Source organism: Lolium rigidum, chromosome 4, assembly GCF_022539505.1.
Source record: "Lolium rigidum isolate FL_2022 chromosome 4, APGP_CSIRO_Lrig_0.1, whole genome shotgun sequence".
NCBI classification, from domain to species: domain Eukaryota; kingdom Viridiplantae; phylum Streptophyta; class Magnoliopsida; order Poales; family Poaceae; genus Lolium; species Lolium rigidum.
Window position 1 is genome coordinate 26405771 of NC_061511.1, and position 20212 is coordinate 26425982.

The window sequence follows — 20212 nt, forward strand, 5'->3', positions numbered from 1 at the left end:
GCATGGTAAAACAAATGCATGCTAGCCCTTCGGACATTGATCAAACGACTTGGTCACGAGAGTGTCCATTCGGCCATTCCCCACGCTGATAGAGATGATCTCATGCATTATTGTGCCCTTTATAAGTGGCATGTTGAATAGTGTCACACAAGTTGATTGACCTACTCTAGAAAAGAAAATGAAACCGATTGACCTAGGCTATTCTCGGTACTAGTACCATGTTGAGACGTCTCAACAATGCGTTTGTCCATATAGGAAGAAGAAGATGTGACATATATGGTGGGTGAAACGAATCCTTCATCGTGTCACGCTCGAAATGGCTTCTCCCATCGTGCCATTCTCCCCATGCTTAACTATCCGGCCATGGAGGCCATGCATATATGCATGTGAAGTGTTGGACGAATACCTATCTTTATCAGTGCAGCAAGTAAAAGGAACTATAGAGGACTGTGTGAGGTTTTTCTTAGAAGAAGAGGGCTAATTGACTCTTTGGTCCCTTTGATATTTTTTCAAGGATACACCTAACAAGTGTATCATTGTAAAATAAAAAAGGATGACAGTTAAGCCGCTACAACGTTTGAACCTCTAGGGTCCACTATCCTCATATTATGTTTTTTTCGATAAAGATCCTCATATTATGTAGAATCTACAAAAAGAAGTAGTAATTCAGACCGTGAGGATGTCAATTTTATCCATGAATCTTGGTATCGGTTGTGTGACTGGTTGAGTATGGGTACACAATTAGATACTCGTATAGTCGTGTCGCTTGTGTGGAAGTGACCCTAAACCTTATACACAAGCCCATACCCTAATTCTTAATCCACAAACCCCAAGATTGTGTGATGAACAAACTTGAAGAAGTTTATGTTTATTAATTTGCTTGTGTAAATTTCAGCAAGTGTTGCTCCCATTCCTTGGATAGTCTCATGGTCGGGCAATGGGTGGGTAGCCGGGTTCCATATTAACTCTTGGAATGGGAGGTACAGTAATATTAGTTTGATTTTGTTGATACATGCATCCCAACAAACGGTGCATTCAACTACAACCACACGTACACAAATCAGAAAATAATTTGTCGATAATCTTTTCTCGGTTGTTATCGAGCGATGGATCCACGGAGGCATGATTAGTCAACAAAGTACCGATTAGCACTGGCCTGCTCCGATTTATTCAGCTTCCGTTTTCCCATCACCAACCTTTCGTATGTCCTTTTGGGAAGCAATCACTTTATTTATTCTCGAGGTGCATGTGAGAACACAGGACCTGTAGGTGCACATATTTTTGGTCGCCACTGTTTGGGTCCCGGTGGTATAATAATCTGCCTTTGATCTCCTTGTGATGCTCTTTTCTACTACAAAGCAATTTTGGTTTGGTGAGTAGGCCAGTGTGCGTGTGTATATGTAGCGCCAGTGCGGCCGACTCGAGGCGGCCAAAGAGCTTTCAGCCGAAAGCGGTCAAGATGGCAGCGCCGGGAAAGGGAGGTGCACGAAATTTGGGGTTAAGTTTTTTGACAAATTTTTTTTCAGGGCGTCCTGAAAATTAACAAACATGGCAGACGTTTTTTTACCGTCGGATCGAGAAAGATCGGTTGTACTTCTTGCATGTGCCCGTCTCATGCGACTATCGGTGCGACCAGGCCATATGGAACCATCGAACGGCATTAAATCCTGCACGCCGTGCGCTGGCTTTTGCTTCCTAAAAAATAGGGATACGACGTAGCTCTGTTCCCGCCAGATTGAGAAACATAGGCTCTTGTCTCTCTCGCCGTCCTCCCGAGTGGCGGCGGGAGGGAAACCCTAGTCGTGCCACGGTACCCCTCATACGCACCCCTCCCCCTCCCTCGTTGTCGCCAGAGGGCGCGACCGGGCAAAGCCTGGTCATCACCAGTGGCGGCGGGGTGTCCTCGTCCCCTAGTGCGAGGGATCGGTCCGAGATGAGGCCTCCGTGCTTCATTGTGCCGCGTCTGTTTGGTGCCACGACGTGGTGGCTCACCGGCATGGTGCAACCGCTGGGTCTCCAGCGGGCAGAGGCACATAGGGGCAACGGTGGTATGCACTCTAGGCTGCGGCGGTTGTGGCCTCCGTTCTTTGGGTGGCAAGGGTGGTGGATGGAAAGGGTTGTTGCATTCATCGTCTCGGGAGCAACACCCATATTATGTGCAGCGGCAAGACCGCGGGCTCGATCTGGGCGAGTAGACTGAGCGTGGCTTCTGGTGAAAATGAGCTATAACGGTCGATCGCAACATCTATGTGTCGTTGCCTTGTTGAAGGCATTGTTGTTGCAGTCATCGTCGACTCGCTTGGGCTGCTCCGAGGGAAACCCTAGATCTTGGTCTCCTGTATCGAATGATGACGACACCTTCAGTGTCGCTCTCCCTCTCATGGGCGTCATTTTTGGAGTAGGTGTTGGATGGAGGAAGCAAGAGGTGGAGCACTGTTGCAATTACCACTTCGACAACAATGGATCTAACGACGTGGCGAAAAGTGAGTACCTAGTGACAGACGTATCATGATGGAATCACATAGGGGCGGGGCGCTGACTGGCATCGTGGACGCGTCAACGACAGAACTGGTGAAGACTATGCCGATATTTGCCCTAAAAATTGCTTGGCGGTTTTGATGGTGGTGACAACTTCTGTAGCGTGTGCAGGGTGCTCTCTAAGAGTCTGCAACATCTGATGAGTGCTATTGTTTCGTCTAGAGGGTGTCTCGGGGTATGCAATATTCCAGATTCCTAGTTGGTGGGGTGGTTTTGTGTTTTCAGGACATAACGCCTTGTCGGCATGATCTTCACCTATTGTCTCGGTTTGTAGATGTTGCGTGGTTTCGGATTTTTTATATATGCTAATTACCAGACTTTTTCAATAATTTAATAAAGAGCATGCATCTCTTCGATGCTGAGGCTGTGTCTTCTTCCCTTTTGGAAATGAAAAAAAAACAAATAAAAAGGGCAGGTCAAAAAGACTACGAAGGCATGGCACTCAAGAAGGCAAAAGGGTAACGAGCCAAGAAAAAAAGACATAAAATTGCACCAACCCGATCCTGTTTTGGTTCCTCATAGTACATACTTTTTCTGGCTGATTGGTTTTGGTCATCTCAATTCGACTGCAGTGGTGCTACATATATTCCACTCCAGCTCGAGAGAAAAAAACGCAAATGATGTATGAAATGCAGATCACTCTTAGTCTTCTTCCATTTCCCTTTTGTAGTGTCAGTCACACAAGAGGAAACGCTAGGGTGTGTCCTGCTTTTGCTTTTGCCTTGTACTAGACCTAGTGTAATGTTAGTGTCCGTGGATTTGTTACGATGTTTGTACTGGTTCCTTAATGATCATGGAACTTAGATTCACTAGCCCTTTGATCGCCAGCTAGCAAGAGTTTAGCTAGATCCTCCTGTTGTATAACTACCGATCAAATAAATGTATTTACGGAGTAGCTTTCCTCTTTCGTCTTTGTACTTTCAGTTATATACTTACTATGTGGATGCTTAGCCTAAGAGTAGAGGAGCAGCTGAGCTTGAGCGGAGTAGCTGTAGTTCAAGCTTGACAATGGCGAGGGTCACCTGCTCTGCTCTCCAACAACTACACCCTGCACGGCACTCAGTGCACAGCATATATACATCACCCTCATGCGGCGACCAAGTACCAACAATGGCCTCCACCTTCCCCTCGCTCGACGGCCTCCTGGCCCGCCGCCCGCTGCTGCTCTACGCGGCCACGTGGACCGCGGTCGCTGCCATGTCTGTGGCCGTGACGGCGCTCGCGCCGGAGCTCGCCTACGTTTGGGCAGTCGCGCCGGGGACGCCGCTCAGCAGGGCCTGCACTGGCAGCGGCTTCAACGGCGGGAGCATCGGGCTGCCGCTAGACGGGCCGCCGTGGGATGGCGTGTGCGTGCCGGCCAGCATGTTTGGCCGTACCGTCCCTGATGTGGTCGTCCCGCTCGTGTTCGCCGTTGTGGTCGTCGCCAGCGCCGTCGGGTTCACTACCGCAGTCGGCGTCTGGGAGGACGATGAGGAGGAGGTCAGCGATGGCCAAGTAGGACAGGTGTAGGCTATGGCAGATAACTCCATAAGTACTTTCCAGTTTTTGAATGTTTTCACCGTCAATAGAGCAGAGACAGATATTTCTGAATGTATGTGGCACTGAAAAAAGATTCAGGCAAAATAGCTCTGAAATTAAGATGATAGACCAATTTAAAGGATCATACTAACAAGGACGCTGGCTGATCTTTAACACGACCCAAACAAAGCACAAACATTTATTCGTGAACAACTGATATTGGTTTTCACCATCGTCATCATACTTGTTGCTGCTACATACAACCAAACCAATCATCTGTATGACAAGCTCAACAATATTCCGAAACAGACGCCCTTTCCCGGGCCTGCTTCCAGCTCTTGATGAGCTCTTCGCTGAGTTCACATAGCTGCTTTTCCAAGGCGTCACTCTTTGCCAGTTTGCTCGTCTTCTCCCCGTTGCAGTTGGCAAAGCATTTGATTTGCCCATCACTTCCTTCAGCTGAGGGTTGACCCCTACATAACAGGCAAACACTTTCTTGTCATTGAGTTCATCAAACTGAACCCCTTTGGATATGTATGGAGGTGAGCGACTGAGGACAAGTTCACAATGCGACTATCAATACCTGTAGATGTATCGATGGCTTTCATATTACAATGGAGCAGGTTGGTAGTAGAAAGTGACCTGATTGAGCATAAGGAGTGAAAAATGTTAGTTTCAGGATATCTAACATTGATATTATCTATATATAACAGTAAGATGGAACCAGCAGGACCTCACCATAGCGTTCGGACGTTCTAAGCCATTGGATCGGACAATCTAATGGTCCAAAAACTAATTAGCAACTTAGCATTCCTGAACCCGTCAAAAAGGCTTTTTCGTTATGTAGGCCTGTTTTCGTTCTAGGGCTGCTACTCCCAAAATTGTGCTAGGCCGCACCACAATACTTGGGCCCCAAAATGGTTTAACGGGCCATGTGTTTTGGGTTTCGAACCTCAGGCCCTTCCGACCTTTCGTCTGTCTCTGCTCGTCCCTGAGAGGACGCAACTACCCTCCCGATCTCTCTCCTCCAGCGACTTTAGGGCGGAGGTGCGCTGCCGCCGGCCTCGCCCGCCCACGCTGGCTTCGATTCCCTCAAAGCTCGCTGCCCTCTGACGTTCCCTTGCTACCACGATCGATGCGCTGCCCTCCAGGCTCCGCTTGCCGCCTCCATTGACGGCCTGTCCTCTGATGCTCCTTGCATCCGCCTACGCGCGGGCGCTCCGCCGCCCGTCGTGGATGTGCATCTGACTCTTCCCTTTTCCAGCACGGCGGCGCCGCCTCGAGCACTTCCCCCGTCATATCATAAACCGGCAGCTCGTGATGAATCGAATTTTCCAACACCCGACCGGCATGGACACTCGGCGTCTTCTTCATCACGCAGATCTTCTGCCGTGGCATCATCTTCTTCGACACGTCCGCCGTCTACTATCTCAGAACAGCAAGAGCATCCTTCGGAAGTTGATGTGGAGTCCGCCGAGTCGCCGACCACTCAAGCTCAAGTTGCTACTTCGTCAAAACAATGGCGACGCGAATGCGTCAGCATCTGAAAGGTACGATTAGTCTGTAGCAATTAACCGAGAGTGGCAGGATTTGTTGTTATGAATTTGTCTCAGTGTCAGGTAAGGAATCAGTGCTAACCAATGAGCAAGTGGTAAAGAATAGACGGTGAAGGAGAAATATGTTGCAATTGCAGGAGGAGAAGGCAAGACTCTCTGCAACTTCTTGGAGGTGTTTTTTTAGATTCATGCACACGTATCTCTTGAGTTTTCCTATCTATTGGTAATGATTTAAAGATTCCTTGTTCAATCAATGATTCAGTGGTCAAGATGACGATTACCTCATCAATTCCCTTGGCTGAAGGGGCTCACAACCGCGACTTGCGTGCTGCCTTCCAATTCCTAGGTACACCCACAATCATATAAATCTTTCTGAAGCATGGATATAAAATCTTTTCTCTAATATAGTATTAAGACCTGATGTAGAAGTAGCAGCAGGTGGTCAATTCTTTCAAGGAGTGTGTACCTGTTTGATGGATTGAAGATGAGAGTGCAGAGCAGTGTCGTTTGTACAATGGGGTCATCAGGCTAAGGGAAAACATCAGGGTGCTATTTAGGTGCCGACCTCAAAGTGCCTCAGAGCTACCGTTGAGGTCAATCCGACAAGCAAGCGCAGGCAAGCGGTTTTGCGTTTAGCGACGCCTCATGGATGGGAATGCAGTGGGATGCCCTCTCATTTTGTGTGCTCGCCAGTACGTCAGCGTCGGCAAGATGGTACTACCGAGCTAAGCAAGGAGATGGGGGCTATAGTTCTGCTCTGCTCTGTTTAGATGGTGACTAGGTGAGCACGTCATATTACAATACCCTCCATGCTATATTGACTGGATCTGCTTCATCTATTACTTGTATTATTTTTTCTTTGTACGAAAAAATTAGACGATCTTGATTTTTTTTTGTCTCAGTTGTGCTCGAGTTTTTTTTTTTGTCTCATTTCTGCTCGAGCAATTAATATATAGGACGCTATAGAATGTGTACAGAAGTAACCAGCAGACAGTACCGCTCAAACCTGTTGTTCCAGTTATCCATGATTTGAAGATTAAAACCATGTACTATATGGTCGAATTTCCGGTGTGTCATGATAGCCTAGATGATTTGGGTTCTCAGATTATCAGAACATGATCATTATTGCTAAGCCTAAAATTGATGGAGAGAAAGTTGTGATTTGGATATATATTACTGTTTCTTAATTCCAATAGCTATTAATTAATATTAACGTAAGTCTAAACTTTAATTAATTATTTGCCTGATGAGCCCATTGTACAAACGACACTGCTCTGCACTCTCATCTTCAGTCCATCAAACAGGTGCACACTCCCGGGAGAATTGACCACCTGCTGCTACTTCTACATCAGGTCGTAATACTATACTCTAGCCATTTAATATAGTAGAGATAACATGAGACTGAACATAGAAATAAACATGTGATGTCATTGTCTTTGAAGCTATGCGACTAAACATGGGAATAGCAAATTTCAAGTGCAATTTGAAGCAAAACAGTGGCAGTTCTCAACTTCACATTGCACTTCAGTCGATCATTTATGTTTTTTCTGTTTTCAGTGTATGTTCCCCTCCGAGATTTGGTGGGCTGATAGTGTTAGACCCGACTGAACCTGTGACTTATCTATGAATAGGAAATTCTAAAGCTCCATATAGCAAAACTGGATCAGTCTAAATGGTACATATTCTGGTCCAGTGAAACTTGCTGCAGCAAATAACCATGCAAATAGTACAAGTTAAACAGAGAAGGTTTTATGTCCAAGGATGTCAACTTTGTGAGTAAACTCACATTACTAACTAGAACAAAACTACAGTAAACTTCCCATGTTTATTTTTCTTAAGATTTGCTTGTTTTGCATATTTAGTTTCTGGATATATATATGAATTTCATAACTTTGCTTCTCAGGAAAATCAGTTTAAAATGACCTGTGGTTTTTTTTTCTAAAATACAAATCTATTTCTTTGGCTTCACAGAAATAAGTTATAGCTAACATATGCAAGAAGTTAGTTTACCAGTATTCATCACTGAAATTGCTTTCCAATAGGAAGATACATAGATTTGTTCATGTTTTTTGAATGGCTGCTGACCAAGGTACTATCCTTCTACTCTGCTTGGCCTACCCTAAATTATATCTCATATTCATGGTTTCCTAACATGAAATCGAGCATATTGTCATGAATTTATTTTGAGTAATAATTCAATTGAGCTAAATGCACATATCTTTATTTTCAGAATTTGTTTAAGATATAATATATTTTTGTAGAATGTTGGATCTATTTGTTTATGTTCCAATTGTTTCCTTCCAAGTCTGTAATTTGAAAAAATCTGCCAGTCGTGCGGTAGGTGATCGCCTGTTATAATTGTATATGCATCTTTGCGAAATAGGCAAGCAAAAGTGCAAAACAGGGAAAACCATCACCATAGAAGGTTCTGAACCCAGAGAATAGGAATATTAACTTCTGGGGTTTACGGGAACTGTTCAAGATGTCCATTTGTCCAAGGAGAGAATTTGGCCATCATGTATGTATTTTTGTCTAACCATCTTGGAAGTATTCAAGTATATGATGATAAAAACTTTAGGGCCTTCTTGATGACAACTGTGAAGTGTGAACAAACATCGGAAAGGTATATATTTCCTTCGTTTCTAATATTTCCCACTTCATGCTATCGGAAAATATGGATCATGCTATCTTCAACATAAAAATAGATGGTGTGTGTGTGCGGTGGTGGTGGTGGTGGTGGTGGGGAACTAGATGCTCAGGTGGATTTTCTCTTCTCTCATTTATTTTTTGTTCGTAAATACTGCTGTTTGGCAGAACAATAAAAAAGACTGAGTTTTCCTCGGTAGAAGTCATTTACTGTATAGTGGCGCACTCATAATTATGCGCCCAGTTTTCCATGGAAGTTTCTACCCTCACTTGCTGTATTATATTGTTTTTGATTGTCGAGGAAACTACTGGAAAGGTAAAGGGTAAGTAGTTTTTACTAACCAATTATTAGTTGAATGCACACATAATAAGTAGTTCGGCTGATCATTATTTCATTGAATGCACTCATCAGTAAGTAGCTTTGTGTAGTTGATTTCTTTGTACGCCATGACATATTGTGAATCTATTAGTACCTCTGACTGATGGCTGATGGAACAGAGTTGCACTCAACAGCAAATGCTGCCCCATCATAAAGACATTGGGTCAGAATCACTATGAATATGAACGGACAAATTTTATTTGCTCTGATGTTGTAGGAATGTTGCAGCAGGAGCAGCAAAATCTAACTACATGTCATACAAAAACTATTAGCTCAAAATAGGCAAATGTTCTGATCAAATCATATAAAGTGCAGTATTAGGATTTCAGAAGGGAATGATTAGTTGAATGCCATAGGAAAACTAGGCGTTCAGTTCAGTGCTTATTTTCTACTTCTTTTAAAAAGTGTGCCCGCTACTACAAGTCGCCGACTAACTGCTGCCACTGTCAAGATTCTTGATGTTTTCTTACTAATTTTATCCTTCAGGTTTGCTGTTAAGACACGAAAGTGTGCATTCCGGATGATGTTAGTAAAGTTAGGTGTTAGAATAGTAACTTCATGATACTCTGTGCTTTTGCAGTACCAAGAATTGAAGCTAGCCCAGCAGTACAATTCTTTTTATACATGAAATTATCCCCATGCCCTAACTGAATATGTTCGCAAATAATAAAGGCTATGTTGGAGTGATGAGGCTTCGTTCTTCAAGGCGGATGATAGAAAACTAAATGGACAGCCTCAAGTAGTTTTGAACTTTTCACCCTACGAATGTACTTTCTCATGTATACTTACAATGTTTCATTATGATTATTGTGGTGTTTCTTTGAACAGTTATGTTGGGGTTCATTCTCTGTAGACAATAATGTGTTGTATATGCATCATAACAAAAACAGTTATGTTAGAAGTTAGTTTGGAGGTTTGTTTTCTAGAGTGGCATGTATGAATAACTTTGGTTTACAAATGTACTTTATGAATGATATGTCACGCCTATATGAGAAATTATAACTCAAATATTGTTTTCTCTTAATATTTGCATCATCTAAACTTTTCTAAATATCTTTATCATAATTTTCTCAAGATGGACGGTCGCAGCAACGCGCGCTTTTATGGTCTAGTAGTATTTTAAGACAATATGAAATGATTGGCAGCAAACTGCATCTCGACCTAGTCTTCAGACAGTGGGAACAGACAGAATATGGCACCAGCATTGTTTCCGCAGAACAGAAGGATTTTGGACAGCTTGATCTAGAGAAATGCGGAATTTTGACGTAAAGAACCACCTGCCCCAACGAATTGTCAAAAAAGACCACCTACGAACGAAATTGCTAAAAAATACCACCTCATAGTGACGGCAGCGACACGTGGCCGCCGGAGTCCGTGGCAGCATGTCCTACCACCGCAGCATGTGGCGGCACGTTAGTCTAAGCAGCATCGCCGTTACGCAGCTATGGAAGATGTGCGCCATGCCGCCTTAGCTGCCGGCGGCAGGGTGACATGGAAGGATGGCAGGCTCTGCTACATGACTAACTCAGGAGTAACTCAGATCAACAAACTTTCCCATAAAAAAGTACGTCGACAAACTTTCTTGCAGTACTAGTCGGTGCTACGTACATACAATAACAACAACCGTTCTGCATACATGTACACTGACAGCCCGGCAGCCTCTGGATGCCGCGTGGGTCGTCCTTGAGGACGAGGACGAACTCGAACAGCACGCCCGGCTCCACGTCCATCTCCGACGATGAAGACGACGGCGTGGCAGGCGACGGCGAGCGTGCAGCTCTGCCGCGGCCACGACCACGGCCGCGAGCTCGGCCTCCGCCTCTACCAGACATGGCGTCGACTCTTGTTGAGATGGTGGCGGCTAGGGTTGGGGAGAGAGGCGCTAGGGTTTGTGTGTGAGAGGGACGATAAGAGGCGGCCCTTTTTATAGGCCGGAGGGAGGCGGGGGAGCGGTGGCGCTTATTAACGCCGGCACGCAGAGCTAGGCACGACGAGACACGTCGCTGCGCCTCTGCGGGAACTGCACCGTCGCTGCGGGAACTGCACCGTCGCTGCGCGCCAATAACTTCCGTCGCGAGGTAGGCGACGGTTAGGTTAAAATTTATTGTGCCGCTGACGGGTCAGCCCCGCCACTCCCCGCCTCGCTTTTCGGTGTGTCCATCGTCCCCGGTGCGTCCCCTGTGGGACGGGGACGGGCTCGGGGCGCCGGACACCGTATCGGGGCGCGCCGGACAAAATTGGGCTTTGGAGGACGCGGCTGGAACCGTTTTTTGGTCCGGCGCACCCCAAATTGCTTTGGGGGACGCGACTGGAGATGCTCTAACGTGCCGCCACATGGTACGGTGGCAGGACCTGCCGCCATAGGCTACGGCGGCAAGTGCCATGTGTTGCCTGGCAAGCCCTGCCGCCACTATACGGTGGTCTTTTTTGGCAATTTCATTCGTAAGTGGTTTTTTTGACAATTTATTGGGGCAAGTGGTCCTTTAAGTCAAAATTTCGAGAAATGACCAGTGCAACAATAGACTTTCAGAGATATACAGCTACCCGAACTGAAACTTAACCTTAACGCAATTTATGTACATGTAAGACAAACAAGTACCATACAAGGGATGAAGGTGTTAACTTACATCAAGATGTTGAGAGGAAGATTCATCAGGTTGAATTGTAAACCCAAGTTCCCAGCACCTTCTGCTAGGACTGCCGAATCAGAAATGCCGGTGAAATATTTATAAACATGGAATAGTCCCGATACGGTTTTAGATTCTTCCTAATCCCACTTGGAGATCGATCTTCTTTGTCGGGCCCATCTTTCTTCATATGTATTGCTTTCACCAATACCTCCCGACTTCATTGTCGTATAATATTGCAATGTCTGGTCCAGCTTGCCCTGGGAATGAAGTCCATAGACCATAATAGTAAATGATCGCTGATCTGGACCTGATCCATTCATCTCCATCTCCTCCCATATTTGTTGTACCCCATTCTCATATTTCATACTGACATAAAGGTTCAATATTAAGTTATATATGTCAGAATCCAACTTACAGACTGAATCCTCCATCCTCTGAACCAAATTAATAACATCTCACGGCCTCTCAGTTGTCTTCAGAATGTAGGTGTATGTCATATTGTTTGGAGAGCATCCCTTTCTTCTCCATATCATCCAAAAGCTCATAAACTTTTTCTGTGCGCCTTAGCTTAGAGAAGTGTTTTACCAAAGTGTTGTTGGTAGCCACATCTGCTTGACAACCACGGTCATTCATCTCGCGAAAAATCTCGATTGCTTCTGGAATGTTTTTCTTGAAGCACAACTGATCAATGATACAGTTGCAGATCGCCACGTCGGGAGTGATTTCTTTCTCCCACATGCTCATAAACAGTTTCACCGCCGTGCTAAGTCTGCCAGCTTTGGTCAGTGAATTTATAAATGTACCATAGGTGAACAGGTCCGGCTTGAGCTTAGACGCAATGATCTGGTTCCAAACCCTTTTAGCATCTGGGAGGCTTCCCTTGACACACCAGCCGTTGAGAATGATGTTCCAGCTCTTTATGACAGGAAGGAACTCATCTTGGTTCTGCAGAAAGAGGGCCTCGGCCTCCTCGGTGTGTTTATACCGACACAGTGACATTAGGAGTATCTGGAATCCCACCGAGTCGACCTCAAACCCATACTCCTTTCCCCTGTAGAACATCTTGAATTCTTGATCGCCTCCTGCACCTTGTGCGCCACCGCATACCGGTTCAACAGGACAGCAAACATCCCGTTCGTCACGACAGACCTGCGGCGCTCTTCAGGGGTCTCGTCGAACAGCTGCCTCATTAGCCTGACCTTCTTCATCCGCCCAAGGATGTCGAGCATCTCGGCGTAGGTCCTCGGGCCGTGGGCGTACAGGGGCAACCCAGCCGCCCAGGTGAAGAACGGCAACGCCACCTGCCAGTTGGACATCTGCTTCTGGAGGACTTTGAGAACTACATCCTCGTCCATCTCACTGGCAAAGTGCCGGAGATATTTGCCGAGGTCAGCGTCGGCATCGCAGGACCTGAGGATTCTCAGAAATTCGCCGGTGCGGACGTCACGGGCTCGGGCAAATAGCTCCTATGCGACGTCGTTGAAGAAACGCGTCCAGAATGCGACGTTGTTGGTGGATATAGCTCTCATGCGACAGCTGAGATGGCCCAAATAGCCTATGTGCGACAGTCGGCCCAGACACAGGTTAGTGGTAGTATTATGTGATCCTCGCGGGTCCCACAACTTATACACATCAGCCGAGGGGCCTCAAGCGCGGGATCCACCAGTTGTCCACGTCACGACGTGGGACCCACAACTAACAACTGAAAACAGAGCCGCCACTCCCCGGAGCCATCCAACGCCACCATTCCGACCGTTGCCCGCACCTTCCACCCCTCTCCCCTCTTCTTCTCGGGCTCCGGCGACAAATCGCGGCGGCAGATGTCGAGCGCTTCATCCTCCCAATCCCGCTGGCCGCAGTATGGTCCAGTGCCGATGACGAGGTGCCCGGATTGCCCCCGTACCGCACCCCTGAAGCGGCGTGTCACCATGTCCGACACGCACGGCAATCTTGGGCGCGAGTATGTCAAGTGCGACAGCAAGCCAGAGCTGGGGAAGGTCAGATCTTGGTTATACCTCTCCCAATTTCATTTTGGTGTGTCCAATTTCTGCTTTTTGAGCCGATTTGGGAATTAGGGTTCATATTTCCGATTTGGGAATTAGGGTTCATCGTTCGATTTGGGAATTGGTTTCGGGATCTACGCAGTTGCAAGCATTTTGAGTGGTTGGACGAGTACATCGATAGGATTCAAGGTCAAGGCGCATCCCCAGGGCTGATGTTGGACAAATCCGTAGCTCCCACCACCGGCGGGCTTGCTTCAACTGTTGGGAATGGGGAAGAATTCAAGGCAGCTGAGTTGAATGAGCTGAAGCGGATGCACAAGCAGATAAAGAAACTCGTGGTTCTGAAGAAGCAGGATAATATGATGGCTGCATTCTTTTATCTTTGTGTAATTGCTCTTGGGATTGCTTATGTGCTGATCATTAGTCGATAGACGATGCAGTTAGATATGAATGACATGGCACATGGTCTTGTTTGATTTCCATCTAGATGACCGTCAAGAATGAATTGCAATTTAGTTTTTGTGCAATGTTAATTACCGTTCAACGTGCACTGTTTTTGTGATAGAAGAACAAAGTGCATTGTCATGTAGCCTTCAATATAAGGCAATGAGCAAATTGTAGTATAAAGTTTTGTAAATAAAATGAGTAACATTCAAATTTGAGGACAGAAAATGAGAAGCAAAAGAAAAAAGTAAAAAAGAAATAGATGAAAAGAAGTGGAGGAAAAGAGAAGCGGCCTGGGCCTGGCCCGGCCTGTTAAGCTAAATGTAAAGCGGGCTGCGTCTGTAAACGAAAAAAAAGGGTTAGGATTGAGACCTAGCCCTGTGGCCCGGCCTGTTAAGTTAAATGTAAAGCATGACCTGGGTTTTTCATTTCATATCACTCTTTTCTCAGTTTCATATGTTTAAGGGTTAGGATTGAGCAATGTGATGCACTTCGTTTTACCAAATGCATAAATGTTTGACCACATGGAAATTAAATAGAAATACTCATAAAACATGGAAATTAAATAGAATACATAAAGTGGGGCATATATGCCCAAGCAAGCACACGATACAAACTCACACGATACAAACTCACACGATAAAAAACACACAGAACGACAATAGATAATAAAAACTAGAAAACAATAAAAGATGACGCGACCTCGTCATCCTTGGCTCCTCCTTGGCTTGGTCCTCCTTGGCTTGGCTCCTCCGGTGGTCACTCCTCCTCCTCCTCGATGGCGATGGTGGGCGGGTAGTGGAAGTTGTAGGGAAGGGAGTGCATGTTTCCGAGAGAGGGGAAGATCGCACGGAAGTTGGTGAAGATGTTGTAGGTTGTGAATGCGATGAACTCGCATCCACACCAAAACACCTTCCCAAGAAGGAAGAAAGCGTCGTGGGGGTTGACGAAGCGGACGGTGAGGCCGATCCGGAGTTCACCGTTCCCCCGTCGAAGTACGCGTCGAGGTGGAACATGGGCGGCGCGCCGCGAGGGCGGTTGAGGTGGTGGTAGCCTTGCGAGAGGAAGACCTCCGCAAGTTCCCTACCAGTCCTCCACCTAGAAATGGTCCACACACGGAGTTGGTTCTCCACAATCACTCCCGCCGGGTACTCGCGCTCTGGGACGGTCGCAGGGATACGGTAGGTTGGGTGGGTGAACGCCATGGGCTTGGTGATGGTGGCTAGGGCACAGATGGGACGGTTGCGGCTTGAGAGAAGGAGAGTAGTGGTGAGTGGTGAAGAGGAAGGGGATGGGTGCCCTTAAATAGTCAGAGGAAGAATGGGAGTGGACGGGGGTATCGTGTGAAAGAGAAGGAGAAGGGGAGGGGGCGTGTGAGAAAATTAAAAAGGGGGCAGGGCCCTTAAATGGATGAGCATGACCCGTGTTCGTTTGCATGCCCGTGTTTCCTGAAACGATGGCACGTCTGCACTGCCCGCCCGCCAATGTGTGCTGCTCCATGGCTGAAAAGAGAGCATGCCGCCCCCCGCACTGCGACACGGGCCTGAGACGCAATAAATAGCTCCGGTACTACGCGGCAGGGCTGAAAAAAGAGGCCCTTCTGATTTGCTTGTGTATGTTTGTACATGACCGTTTGAACTTAAAGTAGAGTATTAAGAAAATGAATCGACTAAAATAAAATGAGTTTGTAAAATAGACACGAAAATGAGTTGATTTAAAGAAACTATGTTATGCTTGTATTTGGCAAACACACACGAAAAATGAGTTGAATAAAAGAAAATGAGTTTTGTTATGCTTGGATTTGAGAAAGACACATGAAAATGTGTTGAAAAAATCAAAATGAGTTTTGCTATGTTTGGATTTGGCAATGACACACAAGCATGATTTGATTTTGAAGAAACTAAGTATGTTATTCTTGGATTTGAGAAAGACACATGAAAATGAGTTGAAAAAATCAAAATGAGTTTTGCTATGTTTGGATTTGGCAATGACACACAAGCATGATTTGATTTTGAAGAAACTAAGTATGTTATTCTTGTATTTGAGAAAGACACACGAAAATGAGTTGAAAAAATCAAAATGAGTTTTGCTATGTTTGGATTTGGCAATGACACACAAGCATGATTTGATTTTGAAGAAACTAAGTATGTTATTCTTGTATTTGGCAAAGACACACGAAAATGAGTTGAATAAATCAAAATGAGTATGTTATGTTTGGATTTGGCAATGACACACAAGCATGATTTTGATTTTCAAAAACTAAGTATGTTATTCTTGTATTTGGCAAAGACACACGAAAATGAGTAGGATAAATCAAAATGAGTATGTTATGTTTGGATTTGGCTATGACACACAAGCATGATATGTTTATCAAGAAACTAAGTATGTTATGCTTGTATTTTCAGAAAGACACATGAAAAAGAGTTGGATAAAACAAAATCAGTTTTGTTGAATAAAATAAAGAAGTTTTGTTACCGTTGGTTTTACCGTTGCTCCTCTAGATGCCAATGACAGACGACACACACTGCCCGGCCTCATTTTTTAGGGCCCCGTATTTTATGTGTAGCTTTAAAAGGAGTGGCAAGGCTGAGACGAGGACGCTGCACTCTACAACACAATAGCTCTGCTGCGACGCTGCATGGGGCATGCATGCCGACGTGGGCGTTCTCGCTCGATGGCTCGGGTCGGGCGCGCAGGCTCTCCAGGAGGCGACACGTTTCGGCCCGGCGGACAAAAGGATGTGAGCTCAGCCCAAAGGGAGACAAGATGGCGGCCAATCGGATTCGAGAACTAGTCCTCCCACGGATCACGCTCGCCAGCCCGCGGAATCCTTCTAGAAGCACAGATCGGACGAATGCGGTTGGTCCTCGTGGTTAGGCGACGGTCCAGATTTGCCGTTAGGGTTAGCTAGCCAGCAAATTTGAAATGAGGATAAAAAATTCAAAAAAATTCAAAAAAATATGAAACCTGCTCACATTGTCTTCTTATGTCATGTAGCAACAACTAAAGTTGATAAACATGGTCTAGATACATTGTAACGAAAAAATCATGTGTACAATGTGATATCTTGAACTCTGCCGTACGAAGTCGAGGATTTGAGAGAAGGGTTTGAACTTTGAATCATGGAATGGAACCAAAACTTGGAAATAGGTTCATTTTGGTGTAAGTAAGAAGGATCCATGCTTCATTTCTCAAATTTGTGTTTTGAACTTGTTCAAATGCTAGTCAAACCGTAGCTTTGACCAGATTTGAAATGAGGATAAAAAATTCAAAAAAAATTTAAAAAAATATGAAACCTGCTCACATTGTCTTCTTATGTCATGTAGCAACAACTCAAGTTGATAAACATGGTCTAGATACATTATAACGAAAAAATCATGTGTACAATGTGATATCTTGAACTCTGCCGTACGAAGTCGAGGATTTGAGAGAAGGGTTTGAACTTTGAATCATGGAATGGAACCAAAACTTGGAAATAGGTTCATTTTGGTGTAAGTAAGAAGGATCCATGCTTCATTTCTCAAATTTGTGTTTTGAACTTGTTCAAATGCTAGTCAAACCGTAGCTTTGACCAGCATTTGAAATGAGGATAAAAAATTCAAAAAAATTCAAAAAAATATGAAACCTGCTCACATTGTCTTCTTATGTCATGTAGCAACAACTCAAGTTGATAAACATGGTCTAGATACATTGTAACGAAAAAATCATGTGTACAATGTGATATCTTGAACTCTGCCGTACGAAGTCGAGGATTTCAGAGAAGGGTTTGAACTTTGAATCATGGAATGGAACCAAAACTTGGAAATAGGTTCATTTTGGTGTAAGTATGAAGGATCCATGCTTCATTTCTCAAATTTGTGTTTTGAACTTGTTCAAATGCTAGTCAAACCGTAGCTTTGACCAGATTTGAAATGAGGATAAAAAATTCAAAAAAATTCAAAAAAATATGAAACCTGCTCACATTGTCTTCTTATGTCATGTAGCAACAACTCAAGTAACATAAGATGATTTAAACAAGGTTGAAAAAAAAGTTGCTTAGAAATGGGGTCATTTACCCTCACCCGGAGGCCGTTTTTGAACACATCTTTCATTAAATTGATGAAAATGAGTTTACTTCACAAAATTGTTCCAATTGATTAACAAGTTATAACAAACTAGTGCAGAACATTCAAATAGCATTGCAACATCAAAAAATGATGTCAACTTTCAAATTTGGTTCAAATTTGAAATTGGTTCAAATTTGAAATTTATTCAAATTACAAATGATAAGTTTCCACATCATAGCACATAAGTTTAAAACCATTACATCAAACTATTTCTTCTGCTTCTTCCTACCACTTCTCATTGCGGTACCATAGCATAGTTTGTTCATACTCCCGAACTTTTTGCCGCAACCACTAGGCCCCCTCATCTTTTGCACATCCGGCACAGGCACATCCGGCACATCAGCCACGGGCACAAGCACATCAGCGAGGCACGAGCAAAAGCACATCAGCCACGAGCACATCCGGAATAGGCATAACCTCCCGAGCTTCGGAATTCAGCACAACCTCCGAACAGGTTCGGAATTCAGCACAACCTCTAGAACAGGTTCAGAATTCATCATAACCTCCAGAACAGGTTCATCTGGCAACTCAATAGTCAAATCTGGTTGAGGCAACAGAAGTAGCTCTGAAACAGGTTCATCTGGCACTGGTGCATTGATGTAATGTCCCAGGTTTAGAGACGATCGAGGGGTAGATTTTAGAAAGGGATGTGCATTGCATGGTAATTTACGGGGAAATTTCGCGCTTTTAAACAAAAACTGCATCGAAGGGGAACAAGTTTCTCTCTCGACACCTTACAGGGTTAGGGTTTCGAGAGTGCGACAAACTTGCATCTCACTTAACTAGTTTAGGGTTTTGAGAAGAGAGGGGAGAGTTTGCATCAAACTTAAGTTGCATGATTGAATTCTAAATTAAGTGGCATGGTTGAATTCAAACCAAAGTTGAATTTGAAATTCAAATTCAAACATTAAATAATTACCCTAAATATTTGAATGGTGAGGAAATTCATTAAGTAAATAATACATAACACACATTATGAATAAATTTAAACAATAAGACAAGCTCATTAGAGAAAACCTTGAGCTTTATTGATTAACACACAAGATACATTGTCTTTACAATATTCATAATGGAAATAAATGAATTTTACAACATATTACAAGAATTGGAGAAATTGAAAAATAAAAGAAAATAAAAAGAAAAGTACAAGGATGGATCCTATCCTAAATACTACAAGATCATCTTCACTTGATCTTGGATTTGATGACCTCCATATTCATTTGATCATCATCTTGATTCCCTGCACATAATCACAACAAAAAGAAGTTATGCCAAGTGGCATAGCCACTTGGCAGGTTAGAAATATAATGGCAACAGAGAGGATATGCTCACAGCTCTGCCGAGCTGATCCTCTCCAAGTCAAGTTCAAAGGATCGGGTGCACACACACACACACAGGCAGCTCACACTGCATGTGTGCATGCTCAACACCAAGCCACTGAGTGTGCATGTAGCACAACACACACACACATCAGCAGTGAGTCACAAAGTGTGCCAGACCAAGCTGTCGACCAGGGAGAGCAAGGGAGCACCAAATATAAGCTTTTCAGAAGCAAACCCTAAGCCATATCCATCGACAGGCTTCACTGGGTAAGTCACCAAGAACACAAGAACACAAGAACACAAGAACAACCACTGCTGTTCAATCTGCCTAACTCACCACAGCACTGAATCAAGCACCACAAGATTGCCAGGAGGAGCAGGGCAAGCACAAGCTCAACACTGAAGAAATCCTCTACACCAACAAACAATCTAGGAGCTGGAGTGAGGTATAAACCAAATCAACCCGAGCAAAACCAAGTTTTGCTCATAAATAAGCATACAATGCATCACAGGAGCACAGAAGGGTAGAATACCCTGTTTGTGTCATCATCTGGCTACAAAGCCAGTTGGTGCAAGCAAATATGGGTAAGACCACTAGGTAATCATCCTATGGGAACATCAGTTATGCAAATCAGTGCATAACTAAAGGAATCCAGCCAAGAATGAATTCATAGTTAGCCTAACCCACACACTAAGCACCTACAGCTAGCTAGGCCATCAGACTATAGACAAATCTTTGTCTATATAATTTCTCAACATCAAAAGCCACTGGAAGTCCAGTATTGGATCAAGCCAGTGAGCAGTTGTTCAAATCCAGCAAGCAATTACCAACTAGAGCAAGCCACAGAAGAAGGGAGCTACCCTTGACAACATCACAGTGCTGCCAGGGCTACCTCAACCCACAGCCAGCACAAGAACCCACACATCATTATCCATTTGGATTCAGTAGAGGGCTAGGGTACACAACTGAGTGTTGGCATCCATCTAGCCCTGTCACAATTAATTGGATGATCACAACTGCAAAGCAGCTCACATCACTTATCCACTTCAGTATAATTCAGGCAAATACA

At 44.6% G+C, this 20212-nt stretch overlaps 1 protein-coding gene and 1 pseudogene across 1 annotated transcript; one reads left to right on the top strand and one right to left on the bottom strand.

The window, feature by feature from the left end:
* Nucleotides 1–3546: 3546 nt before the first annotated feature.
* Nucleotides 3547–4047, top strand: LOC124646787. The gene has a single exon (XM_047186847.1). The coding sequence runs from the start codon at nt 3547–3549 to the stop codon at nt 4045–4047; it is 501 nt and encodes a 166-aa protein (XP_047042803.1).
* A 298-nt stretch (nt 4048–4345) lies between these two features.
* The window catches only part of LOC124646788, a 44056-nt pseudogene continuing 28189 nt past the window's right edge, over nt 4346–20212 (bottom strand).